This window comes from Eurypyga helias, unplaced genomic scaffold, assembly GCF_000690775.1.
Source record: "Eurypyga helias isolate BGI_N326 unplaced genomic scaffold, ASM69077v1 scaffold3323, whole genome shotgun sequence".
Classification (NCBI taxonomy): Eukaryota; Metazoa; Chordata; class Aves; order Eurypygiformes; family Eurypygidae; genus Eurypyga; species Eurypyga helias.
The window spans coordinates 573-17165 of NW_010242920.1; the positions used below are offsets into that span (position 1 = coordinate 573).

General features: G+C 49.5%; 1 protein-coding gene across 1 annotated transcript in view; it reads left to right on the forward strand.

Moving 5' to 3' along the window:
- LOC104507800 (TRAF2 and NCK-interacting protein kinase) overlaps positions 1-16593 on the forward strand; it is a gene marked incomplete at its 5' end in the record, with an annotated part of 30290 nt that overhangs the window by 256 nt on the left and 13441 nt on the right. The window contains 7 exons of the mRNA XM_010149205.1: positions 2208-2316; positions 5276-5439; positions 6781-6878; positions 7592-7615; positions 11120-11304; positions 14173-14299; positions 16425-16589. Of these exons, the coding sequence (XP_010147507.1) occupies positions 2208-2316; positions 5276-5439; positions 6781-6878; positions 7592-7615; positions 11120-11304; positions 14173-14299; positions 16425-16589 (872 nt within the window). The remainder of the gene's footprint in view (positions 1-2207; positions 2317-5275; positions 5440-6780; positions 6879-7591; positions 7616-11119; positions 11305-14172; positions 14300-16424; positions 16590-16593) is intronic.

Consider the following 16593-nt stretch of genomic DNA (forward strand, 5'->3'; position numbering starts at 1 on the left):
CGCTCCTCGCTTTCAGCACGTCAAAGAGGCCATCCCACAGCGGAACCCCCGTGGGACGGTGCTGCGCTCAGCACCGCCGGCAAAGCAGAGCGGGCAGGGCTGAGCCCATCCCCGGGGCTCCGCGGCGGGTACCGACCTGCCCGGGGGGCTGCGTTTCCCGAGGCAGGTTTTGCACAAGATGCTGGGAGCCGCGCTGGGGTGTGCACACAGGCCTGCAAAATAGCGTTGCCCTCCAGCAAAGAAAGTTCTCGAGCCTGGACAGGGGCCAGAATAAATTAATTTCTCCTTTCCCTAGGATAAAAAACAACATTCTGTTTAAATAGAATTATAGGAACATAAAATTTGTCATACTCAATAAGACGCGTCCTTTTCAGTCTGGTACCGTGCCTCCAGTTGCAATCAATATTTGATGGAAGACTTGTAAGGGCTCCAGCAGCTTTATACCTTCACTGACATTTTGGCAGCATCTGGCAGTACCTCTTTAATTAAGATTCTTCTGGACCAGTGTTTCGATCGCGTTGTTTATACACCTTCATTTTGGAAGAATTATAACTTGGCCATTAAATTTCCCCTTCCAGTGAATCAGTGCGCAGCCTGGGAGGGTTTTTATAGAATAAAAATGATGGAAGATTGTTCAGTGAGGCAGTATTTGTCCCTGATGGAGAGGCAGTTTTTCTATGTGTTAACCAAGTGAGTGACTTGCCTTTTTAAGAGCTTAATACCAGCTCCCAGGTAAACCTCTCTGTGCAGGGGGTCTGTGGTGGTCTGCCACATGTGTTAATAATGTTCCTATTTCTGCTACCACCGAGCAAGAGGAGGTAACAGCGCTCGCCCAAGAGGAAAAGTGAGCCAGCAGCTCCTGGAGTTGTTCATGTGCTTTTCTCCTCCGTAGCGCAGAAGGGTGGTTTTACCCTTATTTTGCAAAACTTCTTGCAATTTAAGGTTGGCTTTTGCCTTGAGTCCTCTGAGAAGGGCATCTCCTAACTGCAGTGATGTGCTACACGGTGAGACCACAGCTCCTTGGACACAAGGTGTTTTCCAGCACTGGGGAGTATTTTCCCCCTTGGCTGAGGGAACACGAGTTCTGGAATCCCCATGATCTCTGGGAACATGAGTTTAAGGCCATTGTGTCGGTAGCAATACCCACGAGGAGTCTGACTTCACATTTAACTGCCCGAAGTGGGTTTGATGGGTTTGTAAGTGGGAAGGAAAGGACCGCCCCATGAGGCAGGGCTGGCTCTCTCTGTGGTCCGGGCTCTTGTTTCTGCCAGTGCTGATGGCTGGATGCTTCAGAGGAAGGTAACGAACTCCCCAAGTCCCGCCTGCACAGTCCCCACCTACCTGGAGGGGAGATTGCTTTTTAATGAGACAGTCTGTAGCTGGCGATGCCGCAGCGTATAAAGCTTGCTAAATCTTTTTATCCTGCCTAACACAACTGCTTGTGTATTCTCAAAAAATAAAAGCACCTAATCCTTTCCTCGTGAATCCCACCGAGCCCTTGGCCTCTGTTATCTGTTGCAAGGTGTTGCACGGTGAGTATGGTCGTGCCTCTCCAAGTCAGCCCACACAACGATGCCCGTGATCCCACGGGACGAGGCCGGGCACCTTCTAGGCTGCGGTTGGCTTTGGGTTTCTGCTAATGGTGAGCCTCCTGCTGGCAGCAGGGTTTTGGCAGCAGCATCCAAAGCTTAATGAAGGTCCTAGGGTTTGATTGTGTTAGGTGGATCGGTCTGGATCTTTCCACTGTCAGTCCTCTTGTTTGTCCATCAGTCAACACCTTCTCTCTGCTGGCGTGTTATATCCGAACTAAAACTCAACAGTGGCTGCTGAAAGGCACTTCAGTCTGAATTTTATCTTAAAAAATACTTTTCTGTCTTTTGTTAATTTAAATTATATATGTGTGTGTGTGTGTATGTGCATATGTTCCTTTTTGAAAAGGAAATGCCCTGTTTGATGGTAGCAGGGCTGCTCTCCCAGAGCATCCCTGACCGCACCTTGGCAGCTTGTTTCTGTCTCACACTCAGGCGATTCCTTGTAAAAGCTGAGAGCTTTGTGTTTTTGTAAATGTTATAAACATTGTCTGGTAGTAGGAAAACAATTCTAAATCAGCTTGTAAAGGCAGTGCTGGAAGGTGATCTCAGACGTGCCAACAGCCGCCTGGCGTTGTGGGGCAGACTGGGTGACAGTGAATGTCTCTGTTCTCTTCCAGGTGCCTCAACGAACCACTTCCATATCCCCTGCTCTGGCGAGGAAGAACTCCCCAGGCAATGGCAGCGCCCTGGGGCCCCGGCTGGGCTCCCAGCCCATTCGGGCAAGGTATGGACACCGAGGGAGACAGCTACTGCCTGCCCTCCTCCTGGCATCTCCCCGCTGGGGAGCCCGAACTTGGGCTGGAGTTTAGCCCTGCTTTTGCTGACTGGTAACAACACCAGATTTGCAATGCTTCTCTTGTAGCTGGGATGAGCAGTGCTTTCATGCAATCGTTCAGGTTGGAAAAGATCTTTAAGATCACCAAGTACAACCCTGCCCAGCCCACCACTACCCCATGTCACTGAGCACCTCATCCACATGTCTCTTAAATCCCTCCAGGAATGGTGACTCCCCCACCTCCCTGGGCAGCCTGTTCCAGTGCCTGACAGCCCTTTCCAAGAGGAAATTTTCCTAATATGCAACCTAAACCTCCCCTGGCACAACTGGAGGCCATTTCCTCGTGTCACCTGGGAGCGAGACCAACCCCCCACCCCCCACACACACCCTCTTTTCAGGGAGTTGTAGGGAGCGATCAGGCTTCTCCCGAGCCTCCTCTTCTCCAGGCTGAACCCCCCCAGCTCCCTCAGCTGCTCCTCACAGGAATTGTGCTCCAGACCCTTCCCCAGCTGCTTTGGACACGCTGGAGGTTTTGCTCCCTGGGCATTGCAGGTTTTGGAGGTGGATGCTGCATCTGCTGCAACAGGAATTTGGGCGCTCCCCTTAGTGGAATTAGGTTCTGGTTCTCCCAGTGTCACCTCTTGCACATTAAGGGGATCCATATAAGCCAGTGGGGAGATCTCTGTGGTGCGTACTGTACATTTCCTACACATCAGAGATAATGACCAAGGAATGTGCTGGGGAACAGAGCCTGATACAGCTTGATGAGATCTTCCTTATATGTGATCAAGGATTAAATTCCTTTTGGCTTCCTAGGAGCAGGGCTTTTAGCTTAGCCAGATCCAGCTCTCCGGCGTGGCGGTGCGCGGGGCGTGCTCGTAGCCCGCCTAGGAAGGATGCTGCACCGCATCCGACATCTTCTGTGAGCTATCCCTGGGCATGTTTGGAACGAGCCGGGAAGTTGACAGGCTCTGCTCAGAGCCGGATGGAAAAAACGTGGCTTAGTCATGCGAGAGCTCCTCTCTGGTTTGCCGAGCATCGTGGGCACATCTAGGGCTCAGACAGGCAAATCTCGGGGTGAATATGTGTTCCACGTAGCCTTGCTTGATGAAGCCTTTTGCTTGCTTCTCCCTGCCTTGTCCTTTCAGGGTGAGGTCGAAAGACGAACGCTGGGATGTTCATAGCCGTGTGGTGTCTCCATTTTTCATCTTCCTTTCCAGCTCAGTGCCCCAGCCGTGCATCAAGCAGACTCACGTACAGTGGGCAGCAGCTTGGAGAGGCTGGCAGGGGGAGCAGACAGAAGAGGGATCTTTCTTGTAGTTGCTGGGTTTTTTTTAAATTAGACAAAAAGCCCATTTATATCATGATTGGTTCCTCTGTTGCTCAAGGCTGAATTCTTGACAATGTCGTTCCTCTAATTAGCTGTTGCTTGAAGAAAAAATTAAAATGCAGAGGGATATTGGACTGCGTAGTCCTAGTGAGTGACTAGGAGTAAGTATTGAAGTCAAAAGGATAATGGGAGTCTGTGGGATTCAAGTTGAAGGTTGCCCAGTGTTGCCTTCAGCCTCCCAGTGTGGGCCAGTACAGGTAAATTCATTAGTGTTATTTTATTTAAATACGCTTCATGAATTAATTTGGCTAAGGACATGTCAGCTGTACAGTATGAGCTGGAGGCCTTCGGTTTGATGAGAATTGGAAATGATGAGGATGCTACCATGTCCATTAAACTGAGTATCCAGTGACGTGGTTTCACATTTCATTTCTTGCAGTAACGTAGCATTTCTCCAGTTTTCCTTTTTAACCACCTCTCTGATTGGTTCGTGATTCCTCCCGTGCATAAATGTAACTATTATTAAAATATGCTATCTTTTATTTGATACCCAACTGTAACAAATGAGAGGGTATTTCCTTGTGCATGGAAGGTTACAGTCTTGATCTCATCATTTTAATACCCACCTGTGTCAATGTGAGAGAGCACTAGAAAGGATTTTATATAACAGTGACACTAAGCAGCGTCCAAACGGTTCTGCCAGTGACCTTTGCGCAGTTCGCACCCTCGTGGTCGCTCCCTGAGGGACGCGGTATGCACGCTCTGCGCTTACGTCATATGGCACTTTTTATGTACACGAGGTCCCAACTGGACTCGGTGGAGAAAGCTTTCTGTACGTTTTTCACGGGAATTTGGATAGTAAGGTCACTTAACAGGAATATTGTATAAAAGCAAATTGCGTTACTCCGCGTGAAAATGTCTTCAGGTGTCATTTCAGGGCTAAATAAGAGTTCATTTCCTAAGGGCATCTTACACCCAGAGAGAGGTTAGTCACTCTTTGTGTATCAAGGATGCTTTGTATTGTAGGTTTATGTATCTTGAGAAATCAAGGCAGAAAAGTGGGTATCTGATGCGAGTCTGAAGTGAAGCCAGTGAAAGGTGGGAAGTGTGAATAAGTGGCAGAAGTAATCTGCAGCCTTGTTTCAAACTTGAGATCCTTCCTTCACTGGGACATTTCCTTCTCTAACAGCGATTTGCAAATTCCTGCATTTATGAGGAATGGCGGTGGTTTATTCAGATAACTCCAGCGTTGCACATCTACCAGCTGAACAGGAATTCTGAGCAAAGAATCTTTTAATTTTTGCTAAATTTGGTAAAGGAAGAGTAGAATTGGCTCTAGCTAACTTTTCATCATGGTTCTGGTTCCCCTCCATGAAGATGTTGAGTGTCTAATTCATCTCCCATGGATTTCCATGGGGCTTGGAGTCTCCACAGCTTTGAGGAAAGACCTCATCTGTCTCTTCCCGAGCAGAGGAGGTGCCTCCTCACCTTCCAACTGTCCCTGTCGGGGTGGGAAGGATCTGAAGCCCCGGAGGCGTGTGTGGCTGATGGTGACCCTCTTGTTTTGTGCTCCTGCAGCAACCCAGACCTGAGGAGGACGGAGCCCATCGTGGAGAGCCCCCTGCAGAGGACCAGCAGCGGCAGCTCCTCCAGCTCCAGCACTCCCAGCTCCCAGCCCAGCTCCCAGGGCGGCTCCCAGCCGGGCTCCCAGGCTGGCTCCAGCGAGCGCAACAGAGTCAGAGGTGAGGTGGCTGCTGCTTGAGAACGTCCCTCAGCGCCTGGCGTGCTTTCTGGGGCCGTTTGAGAAGCGGGAAGGGCAAGAGGTCTGTGATCTCATGTACGTTTTTTAAAAAAATCGAAGGATTCATCACTTCTGTGGTACTTTGTGACCAGCTGGCCTCCTTACAGACAGGGATGCCGATGCTCCCTTTTGCCTGGATGCGGAAGTAGGATGCAGCATGTGCCGCTCCCGTGCTCTACTGACACATTGCGGTGCCACGTAACTTAGAAAGGAGATGGGGGTTATGCTCTAGGGTGACAAAAAAGAAAGAAAATAAAAGAATACCCGCATACTCCCTATCTTCATTGACCCAAACTCGCTTTTTCTGCGATGGTTTCTTTGGGATTGTTTCCCTCTGGGTGGGTATCTTTTTTTTTTTTTTTCTTTTTCTCCCTTGTATTTTTAAGCTTTATCTTTGTGCAAAGCTTGAGATGGGAGCAGAGGAGTGAATTAGCTTTCCCTAAAATGCTTTCAGCAGGCAGCCGTGTTTACACTGGGTTTATGCTCCTAGCTGAAACATCTCCTCTCATCCTAGAGCCGCTCTTAACGATATTCCAGTCCCCCCTTGAATCGCAGTGCGAGTTGCTAAAGCACATACAGCCCGGACATCTGCATTTCTGGCACAGCCCCGCTGTATAAATCCCCAGGGCTGAAGCACATTAAAACAAACGCTGCCTCCCTGCTTTGAATTTTTTATGACTTGGCCATAAGGTGAGGTGTCTGTTGTCGAAATCATCGCTTCTCTGGGTAGTCAATAAAAGGAGTGTATCGCCGACCGTCCTTTTTGGTTTGGCTTCGCTTTTATTAATGAGGAATCCTGTGACAAATACTGTCCTGGCAGTGTCGGATGCTGCAGAGCTTTTAATTTATCACATGCCCTGCTCTTTTGCAGAGTGGATTTGTTTCTTTAGGAGAAAAAGGGGCAGCCGTGCTGCAAGAGGGCTGTCTGTGGGGGCTGGGCTGGACTGTGACTTCTGTTCCTCTTTGGAGGGACACTCCATATAGTCAGAGAGGAGCAGGAGGCTTTTTCGAGGCAACAGAAGCAAAACCTAGTGAAACATTATTAGTTGGACCAAAATCACCTATTTACAGGTCATCCAGTCCTGTGCCTGGGATGTCCTGGTCTCCTTCCACCACCGTCCTGTGCGTCCTGGGAAAATAGCTGGGAAATTGCCCCAGTGCAAGGGGGAGGATGATGAACCCTTCCCCCCCACCCTGTGCCCACCCGTCCTGGGCGATGGGATGCAGCGATGGCTTTCGGCAGCATTTTAACTCCCGCCCTCTCCGCTTGCCTTTTGCCCAGGGAATGCCAAGCCCGAAGGGTCCCCTGTGCTCTCCCACGAACCTGCCAAGGTAAAGCAGGAAGACAACCGGGACGTGACGCGACCGAGCCGACCCGCTGTGAGTCTTAAATTATTTTCCGTGGGAACGTGGCCAGCCGGCTTGGCCATGTTTCCCTTCGGCGCGTTAGCACAACCGCGGGGACCCCAAAAAAGAGGCTAGTACCGTTGTTCCTCCAGCAGAGAGACTGGAAAGCGGTGGTACGGCCGTTGGGAGATTGGAATGCTTAAAAGAGTGCATGAGGTTTTTTATCAGAAGCCCAAGTCTGGGGGAAAGCACTTAAGCCTGGGTTTTCACGTGAAGCAGATGCTTAAGGGCTTTGCTAGCTTGGGCGCGGTGGTTGCCGATGGCACATTGTTGTGTTCCGTGCTGCATGTCCCCCCCGCAGCAGCCCGGCGGAGGGATGCTCTGCTCGGGAAGGCTGGACGACCAGCCCCTGACAGCCTTCCCAGCTTAAAACCAAACCCGTGTTCTCCGTACGCTCGCGTTCTGTTACTCTGAGCAAAATCTCATCCGAAGTGTTTTCCTCCTGGTTTAATGCTGTTGACATATGTATTTTAAAACTGCAGAGTCGGCCTAATAACAAAATGAATTTCCACTGCTGCTCTTTTTTAATGTGTATTAATGTTTTGTTGATGTTGTTTTTTTTCTCTACACTCCACAGCGTTGAGCTAACAATTCTAATTTTATTTCTAACCTGCTTGCCCTTCCTCTGGCTTTTTCCCGTCCCGATCTGTTTCCTCTGATGCTGATTATTCTTCCTTTACCCACAGAGCTATAAGAAAGCTATAGATGAGGTTAGTGATATCTTTTCTCGGTGGGTCATGCCTATGCAAGGTTGACTAGTTAGCGCTTAATATCGAGCCGGGTGTTGTTGGTGCTGACATCGCAAAAGGTGGCAACGCGGTCTCGGGTCAGACGGGAGACGCAACGATTGCGTTTCGGCGGAGGGAGCCTGCCCGCGGGGAGGGGAGCGGCGTTGCCGGTGCGTTCTGCTCAGCCGTGGGCTGCCTGAAACCCGCTGGCCAGACCACTTGCATGGAGGCCGTGGCAAGAAGCACCCCGGCTTTCGCGCGCGGAGCAAAGGGCGCTGTCGGTTTTCGGCGTACTTGAAAGTGGAAGAGTCTTGTGCCCGGTGGAGGTTGTCGGGGCAGCCGGCACCGCTCATCACATTCTGCTCTCAGCTACAGCCCCCCTGGCCGCCGCTGATTTCAGTGGGACCATTGAGTGTGATATGAAATGCATTTTAAACCTAATTCCAGTGAAGATGCTCAGCAAATAAAGGAAAACAGGGCAGTGGGATACAGGGGTAATTCCTTCTCACAGACCAGACCATCAGCTAAAAGCCCGAGTCAGCAGAGCCGTCTTGGATGTTGATGGGCAATGCTCATCTTCATCCATCCTCGTAACTAAGCATCCTGAGTTGCACCGTTTTCACCATGTGATAATATTTTAGAAGTGCATCTGGCCATGGCGAACGTTTAACTGTTCGTGAGAAAAGACCAAACATTCCTAATTTTGCATTTAACTTGCCTCACGCAGGCACTGCTGTGCCCGCGCTGCTCATACTGGTGACTGCGGGCTGCGGTGGAAAGCACTGGTATCAGCAGCCTCTCCTGCAGCCTCTTTCCTCTAAAAATGGAAGATAAGAAGGAGGGAAGATCTGCTGGTTAGTTAACTTGTCCTCTTGGATGAAACATGAGCAGTGCGTTTTGTTTAATGAGGTGCTTTGTTAAGAAAAAAGCACATAAATCAGTGTCTAAATAGAGGCCGTGTGTGTGCTAAATTCAAGTCCAATGAGCTATGTGATTTTTGGAAACCAATCTGACTTGATTCCAGCAAATATTAAATCTCAAGAAGTCTTTGTAATTAAAAGTAATTAGAAAGCACTGATACTGCTAACTTATGTATTATGTCACCCTCAGTAATAACATTTCAAACACATGTGGAGCTACAGAGCACTTCCTTTCTAGTTGTCAGATTGTTTTTGGTCCAAGAGCAGCTCAGTGAAGCCGTTTAATCCTACAAAGTGCTCATTACTTAGAGAAAACGATAGCATCAAAGAATTAACCATCCCGAGGCAAAGCTTTAACTGAGTTATCTGATGATATTGTCTGGGAGTATTATTGCTGTTATAACTTCCAAATGAGTTATTAAAAACTAATTAAGCTGATTTTTCAAATACTTGACTATCTTGTAGTGATGACCTCGGAAGGCTGATAGGGTGCCTCAAAACACGTTGGGAATGGAAGGTGCAGAAAAGGAGTAATCCTCACGGTCCATCGCTATGATGGAGAAGGGTTTAGTGCCGGTCCGGCACTGCAGGAATGTCAGCTGCAGTTTTAAGAGACTCCTGCACGGTGCTGAAGTCCTTTTTATAACTGAGAAAGCTCTGATCCAACTCAAAGGCGAGTGCTGTATGAAGAGAGTATTTTACACTCTAAATGGAAAGCATTCTTAAGCTGTTCAAATTTTCATTGATTCTTATTTAAGAAAAGGAACAATCGTATCATAGAAGCTGCTGCAGCACTAATTAAAATAATTTGTTGTCATGACTGCGGATTTGACTGCATTTCAATCCCAAACATGTTGGCATTGAAAATAAACTCTTGTAATGCCACATTTTCTCTTTGACCCTTTTAAAGAGCCTTTTTGTAAAGGTACAGAGAGCGTTTGGATTTGAAGAGGGATATATAATACCCATCACAGGTACCTGCTGGGAAGCAGGGATGGATCCTGTTGTTAAAACAACTAGTTTATTTGAGGTATACTGACGTTCACAGGAGCGATGCAATGCCCTCTGATGTCGGTGGGAGTCTCTGCTCCACATCAGGGTGCCGGCAGGGCAGACCTGGGAGCAGAATGTGTGGCTGTCCGCCAGTGGGAGCCTGCCGGGAGGTGTGGGTCACCAACAACCCGAGTCCAAATTGCTTGCCAAATATTCCTGCTTCACGATTAAAATTCACTGGGTCTGCATCTCAGCCGTAGAAGTTTTCCATCGTTCTCTTCACGCGTCGACGGGATAGATTTTAGGAGCTCCCTTTGCCACCGTTAATTAATACTGCCGTAGTCGCCCTGCTGGAACGGTAACCTGGAAATGCAGTAAATGAGAGTATGGCCGTAAGACAACTGTGGAATTTAGTCTTTTTCAATGAGTTTCTTTCTCCCTAATCCTTTATCTCTGACCGAATGCACTGATGCCTACCTCGGTCACTAATATAGGGAGAAATGGTAAGACTGGCAATTGCGATGCTGTGTTCGTCATGTGCATGTCTTGTGCAACAGAGTTCTCTAACCCATTCTAATTCGAGCTCTCATGCTTTTCTGCCCTACTGCTTCCCCCTGCATTGCTATAAAAGCATGTAAGATAACAAAAAGTCTCTTTTCTACACGGTGCCTGCCATGTTCCTTGTTTTGAAATAGCAGTGTCTATTTTATATATGACTGTCGGGTCTGAGGCCACATCAAAGTCATGGTAAACTGAAAAATTATTACTGGGCTTTGGGACTGCTCCTCTCTTTTTTTTTTTTTTCTTATTTTGAGGCTTTTCTTTTTCTTTTTTTTTTTTTTTTCCCCCTTAGCTTGTAGGCTGCCACATTTCACATAAAGTGCTTAATGGGTCCCGCTGAGGGATACTTTTTTTTTTTTTTTGGGGGGGGTTTTGGTCATGTGGCTGACTCAGAGCTGTGACTCCAAAGTCTGGCTGAGCTGGGCGCTTCTCCTCGTGCTCCTCACCGCCTCTCGGCAGCCGCCCGACGGCGGAGACTCACCATGGAAGCAGCTCTTGGCGTGGGGATTGCACCACTCCATGGGAGATGCTGTCATTGCTTCCTTCCCAGATGCATTTATTACAGAATAAATACACTTACAGGGTCTCTCTGAGATGTTTAAAAAAAGAGAAGACCCTGCAGGAGAAATTCTCTGAGCCAATCTTTGAAATGACGTTGTTTTCCAGTTTACTATGATGGTGACTGAACTTCACCTTCTCCAACAAATATAATTTTGTCGTGTATATACATATAAGTGTGTGTATATATATGCACATACACGTTCCAAACAGAAAACGAAGAGGTTGGCTATTGATTTTTTCAGTGAGCGTAAACCAGTTTTGTTTTGTTTAATAAATGCTACATGCTACAAACATTGTCTTACGTTCGTCTCATGTTTGTAACGACTCTGTAAAGCTACTTCTTGTTGCTCGTGATGTTAGCATTGGCTTTTGAAGAGATGTATGTGACCTTCTCCTCGCTTTGAATATAATAGCCAGCGCTTTCTTGTTTTCTTGCCCCCATCCCCTTCAGGATCTGACGGCCTTAGCCAAAGAGTTGAGGGAGCTGCGCATCGAAGAAACCAATCGTCCCCTAAAGAAGGTGACGGACTACTCCTCCTCCAGCGAGGAGTCGGAAAGCAGCGAGGAGGAGGAGGAGGACGGGGAGAACGAGACGCATGATGGGACCGTGCCCGTCAGTGACATCCCACGGCTTATGTAAGAAGCACTTTCTTTTGGAGGGGGCAAACTGTGAAAGTGCACTGTGTCTCGGGCTGGAGGAGCAGTAGCTGTGATATGGGACGTGTCCCAAGTGCGTTGATGTTTGGTGCCTGGCACAGTGTCGTGGTTGCAAGGGCTAATTTACTCACATGAGTTTTTTTTCCTGGTCCAAACTAGAAATACTTAATTATACTGAATTATTTCCACTGCGTGTTCGGTTAATTTGGACTCTGAGCCGATGGACCTATGCCTGCTGATGAGCAAGGCGGGTTTTTGGGCAGAGTGGATGCACCTGACTTCATCCACACCTTGCCTCCTGCCTACGGGGTTGGCCTGCTAGAGCTCCACCTGCTCTTGAGCCTGGGCTTGCCCCAGATCAAGCCACGCGGAAGGGCAGTACTCGGTGGCCTGCGCAGTGCCAACTGTTAGAGCCAGGATTATAATAATCCTGAATCTTTGTCTTTGGTTTTTTGTCCTTGGCTCAGTCACTGTGCAGGCAGCAAAACGCGGATGAAACGAACTGTCGGCAGACTGTTGCGTCCCTGTTCTGGGTCACAGGACACTTGTGCTTTTGACTATCTCTGGCCAAGGGAGGAGGGCAGCAAGGCTGCAACACGCACAAAAGCTGTCGTCACACAGAGCGAGCTCGCGGAGCATCCCTGCCCGGGCTCCCGCCCCTTTGAATTCGCTGAAGAGTTGTGGGAAGGCTTTAGGAGATCATTTTAATCAGTTCATTCCCACTCTTCCTGATAAATGAATTATTAGTCAATACGGGCATACCTGGCTTTGTAGCGTTGGGGTGTGGAGTGGTAGGGAAGCCCTCCAGGCTCTGTATTACAGCGTGCCAAGTTCCTGGGCTGGAGCTTCCTTCCACAGAAAAATTAAAATCAGAGCCCTTGGAATCTGTTGGAGAAAATCAGGAGATGGAGGGATGGCTATGAATATGCAGGGTCGGATGGGCAGTCACGCAGGCAAGAAGGGCCCTCGGGCTGCTTGTGATGAAGAGTTTAATCAGGCGTGGTTAATCTGTGCTGACATCCTTCCACCAAGCACCTCGTGTTTGACACAGCACTTTGCAGTGGATGCAATACCCCACTGAATGCTTTGCAGCCAGATGTGTCGGACGATGGGCACGGCAGTGGGAGGGATGCCCCAGTCCCGCTGCCAGCCGAACGCTGCTTGTGCTGTAGCATCCTGTCCGTGAACGTGCCCCTGGGGCTGAACGTTGGGGTGCAAACCCTGGGTGTCACAGTGAGGTGGCAGGAGCCCTGTCCTTATCTGAGCCTCCATGGGGACTGTGGGCATGGCTGCTCTGCTGTGTGCCCGGGGAAGAAGGAAGCGAATAAGGCTTTACACCCTTATTGCACAAAAGGAACCTTAACTCAAGTTCAGACTAGATATAGTTGGACATTTTTCTATCAAAGCTTTGTTTTTCCCATGTTCAGTGTTTTTCCATTAGAAACTGGGTCCAAGAGAGGTCATCTCATCTCCTCCGCCTACCAAGTGATCCTGGTATGACCCATTTTTAAAATTCCCTGGGCACTGGGCTGCTCTTCATTCCCACTCTGTCCGGATCTTTTATGCTGAGGGATAAGCCCATCCATCGCTCTCTGTCCCAGTGGATAGGAGGGACCATTTACTCCTTCAGTCTCTACATACACCTTTTCTACACCTGAAGTCTGTGATGACTCCCTTCACCTCCCTCTCCTCTGGGCTGTACAAGCCACACCTTGCTCATGTCCAGGGATTTCTTGGCAGGGTGACACTGAAATTTGGAACCTCGGGGCTACCACAGCCATTCATTCACTCACCGTGTGGGCTCAAAATTAGCATAATCTCCTTTGCCTCAGGTTTCTTATGTCTAAAATCGTTATTTTCCCATCCTTGGCGGTGTTGGAGCAGTGACAGTAGGAAGGGGGTGCAAGCTCCTCGTGTGGAAGGTACGTCACGCTGCCAGGCTCCCTCGTGAGCCTCTGGGCACTGACAGGTCAGTGCGCGTGGGGGTGACGCGTTGAAGAGTGAACTCGTTCACGCTGACGGAAAGCAATCCATCTGCATGGCTTGAAACGCGAAGGAACGGAATCTCATCAGCAACGTCTTCGCAAACACCGTTGACATTTTCCGGCACGCAGGCAGGGCTGGGTAATCCAGAGGCGCTTCATCATTTGCCTTTGGATTCGTTTGAATGATGTTTAAGCAGCTGGTCTGCTAAGCACGTAATAATAAAGTAACGGTGGCTCCTCGCCGCCTGCGACACGCACTCTCAGGCAGCCCTGAAATTTAATGTGTTTGAGGATAAATCCCAGGCTCTCTCTTGGCATGGGAGCACAGGAATTAAGGCAAAATCATGGGTTCGGGCTACGTTTTCACCTGGAAAACAGCAAAAAGCATCAGGGTGCAACTTGTACTCCTGTCCATCCCCTCCTCCCAAAGCCCATCCCCTCCCCTGTTGTCTTTTGTCATTGGATGCTCTTGATGCACTGCTCTGTTTTTAGGGGTTGAGATGGGGAATAAAAGGAGTGAACTGTCCTTTTTTAAACTTAAGTAGAAAAAATGGCTTAAGGTAGAGCGGGACCGCAGCCCCTCGCTACCTGTTCAGCAGTGCTTCTCTCGGGGCACCTTGGGATGAGAAAGGCCCTTCTCTCTGGTCTCTGTGCTCTAGCTGTAGGGTGTCAACCTGACTCTGCTGCTGTTTCCAACAACGTAAATAATTTCCCTGTACATTTAAGTGGATATATTTTCCAATTATTCTTCCTGTGAGATATAAAGCCTTACTCTTATTGAAATAATACGGTATTATAGGGTATTTTGTCTAGTTTAGCAAAAGAAATATCCATCATTAATGCTTTTCCATTCTGTCCTCAGACCAACAGGAATTCCTGGAAGCAACGAGCCGTACAACCTGGGAATGGTGACAACCCACGGGCTAGAGACTTCCCATGCAGATACGTTTAGCAATATTTCAAGGGAAGGGACTTTAATGGTGAGGGAGGTAAGTTGTAAAACAAATATTTCCATGGAGCATCTTCAGGAGGTTTTGCCCATGTAAGCACCAAAACTAATAGTGCTGTGTGTCCGGAACACAAAATGAGGGAGTAAATTGTGCTCGTTAGCGCTCTTGTCATACAATTTACCCTCGGAGCAAATGTGACAAGTGCAAATGTTTCTCAGAACTACAAACAGCAGTGAATAGTAATGCCAGGGCACAGTGGGGAGGATGCTCGTACAAATTACTCTGCCCACAGCAGCTCCAGGCAACAGAGGTTATCTTCCATTTACAGTATGTAGTTAAAACACTTGGAACCTGGCCCAAAGTTTACCCTCTTTCCAACCTTTGCCACCGTGTCAGAGGCGTGCAGTGTCATTTGGGGTGTCATTACCAGGGGCTGGTCCTGCTCGGGGAGGGCCACGGTCCCCTCCCCACCAGCCAGCCGCCTTGCAAGCCAGCTGCGGGGGGCACCGGGCATCCCGCCTGGACGCCAGCCCCGGCTCCGGCATCGTGGAGGGAAGGCTGCGCTAGGAGCAATCCTGATGGATGGTGCTGCAGAAGCGAGGCAGAGAAAGGCTGTGGAGGATCTCCCCCAGAGTGTTTCTCGGTTTCCCAGTTGATGGAAAGTGCTGGAAATGCAGACAGGTAGCAGGGCTCCCGGTGAGGGGGCAGGGGGCTGTGGCAGTGAAGCAGGGGCGTCACTCTCCTGCCGGCATGTGAAGGAGAGATGGATGGGAGAGGAGGAGGAGGGAGGGCAGGTTGGAGTCAGCAATCAGGAATGTTTAGATCAAATGCAAACTAGGACTGAGCAGCATTTTAATTCTTAATTCCTTTTATATAAAATACTCTTATATGAAGGGGAAAAAATGCATGCAACTTTGCAGGAGAGGAAGGAGTTAGTAAAAGAAATTGCAGCGTATTTACTGCCTTCCTCCCTGAGTCTGGGAGCTGGGCAGCGACGCTCAGCCCGCCTGCCCCCGCGCTGGCGTGGAGCTATTCAGAGCAGGCATCCGCGCAGCTCTCTGCACTCCCTGGTACGGGGTGGGTGATGCGGTTGAGCAGAACCACTGCTACAACAGTGAACACGGTGCTAAGCATCACACCTGTGAAACACGTGCCACGGCAGCAAGGCCATTGGAGAATACAGCGATGCAGAAGGGTTTAATGGCCACGGGTGAGACAGGCAGCTGGGAAACCCCTTAGGGAGGAGGGAGCGTGGTAAGAAACCCCAACTGTGCAGCCTCCTGCGGTGTGCTCCCCACCACCCCCGTGGCCATCAGAGGGGAGACTCGCTCAGGGCTTTGGTGGGGTGGCAAGGTGGTTGAAGGTGGTGGTAACGGGTGAGCAAAAGATAAATGTTGTCAGGACTCGTCAGAAACTTGGTGAGCCTGTTCAGAGGGAGTTTTCCATTAGTCCCAGTAAGTGGAAATCTCTAACGATCTCATCAATGTGCTCCCGGTAGGTAGGATTCATCAAAACTGGCAAATACCTCAAAACGATAGACAAGGGTGGGAGAAACTTCCCCACAACCGTCTTGCACGAGGTGGGGATGGAGAGAAAGGGAGACGGCGGGGAAGCCCGCGGACAAGCCCACCCCCCCAGCCGTTCTGCCAGTGCTGCTGCTGTTCACTGCTGTTTCGGGTTTCAGAAACATGCGATGGGGGCTGTGTTGACATTTGCAGTCAGGCTACTCACTGCCGTGGCTGTGCGAAGCTGTTAAGGCTGATGCTGATCCAGGGGTCAGATTTTGCTGTCGCCGTGGCTGGTGGCCGCGTGGGAGGAGAGCTGGCCATGGGGTTTGCACCCATGACGGCACGAGCAGAATCTGCCCTACGTTCCTTGTCTCAAAACGACTGATCAGGCTTCTTTGCTGGCTAATGACTCTGTATTGACTTTGTGATTAATCCTGTCGTTACTTCTCCTGGGGTGGGGGGTTGGTGTGCTGCTTCCCAGATTGCATGGGGATGGTAACAGAGAGGGTCCTTTTCCTGCCCTTGTTCCAGGACCTGGGGGACTGCCAACGACTTGGTTTTGTTTGGTTTTTTTCTCTTCTTTTTATCTTTTTTTTTTTTTTTTTTCCCCACCCCCCTCTTCTTCTCTTTCTTCCTCGTGCCTTGTGTCTCTGCAGACCTCTGGTGAAAAAAAGCGTTCTGGCCACGCAGCCAGCAATGGCTTTGCAGGTCACATCAATCTCCCTGACCTGGTGCAACAAAGCCACTCGCCTGCGGGCACACCGACCGAGGCCCTGGGGCGAGTCTCCACGCATGCGCAGGACATGGACTCGGTGCCTGAAGTAG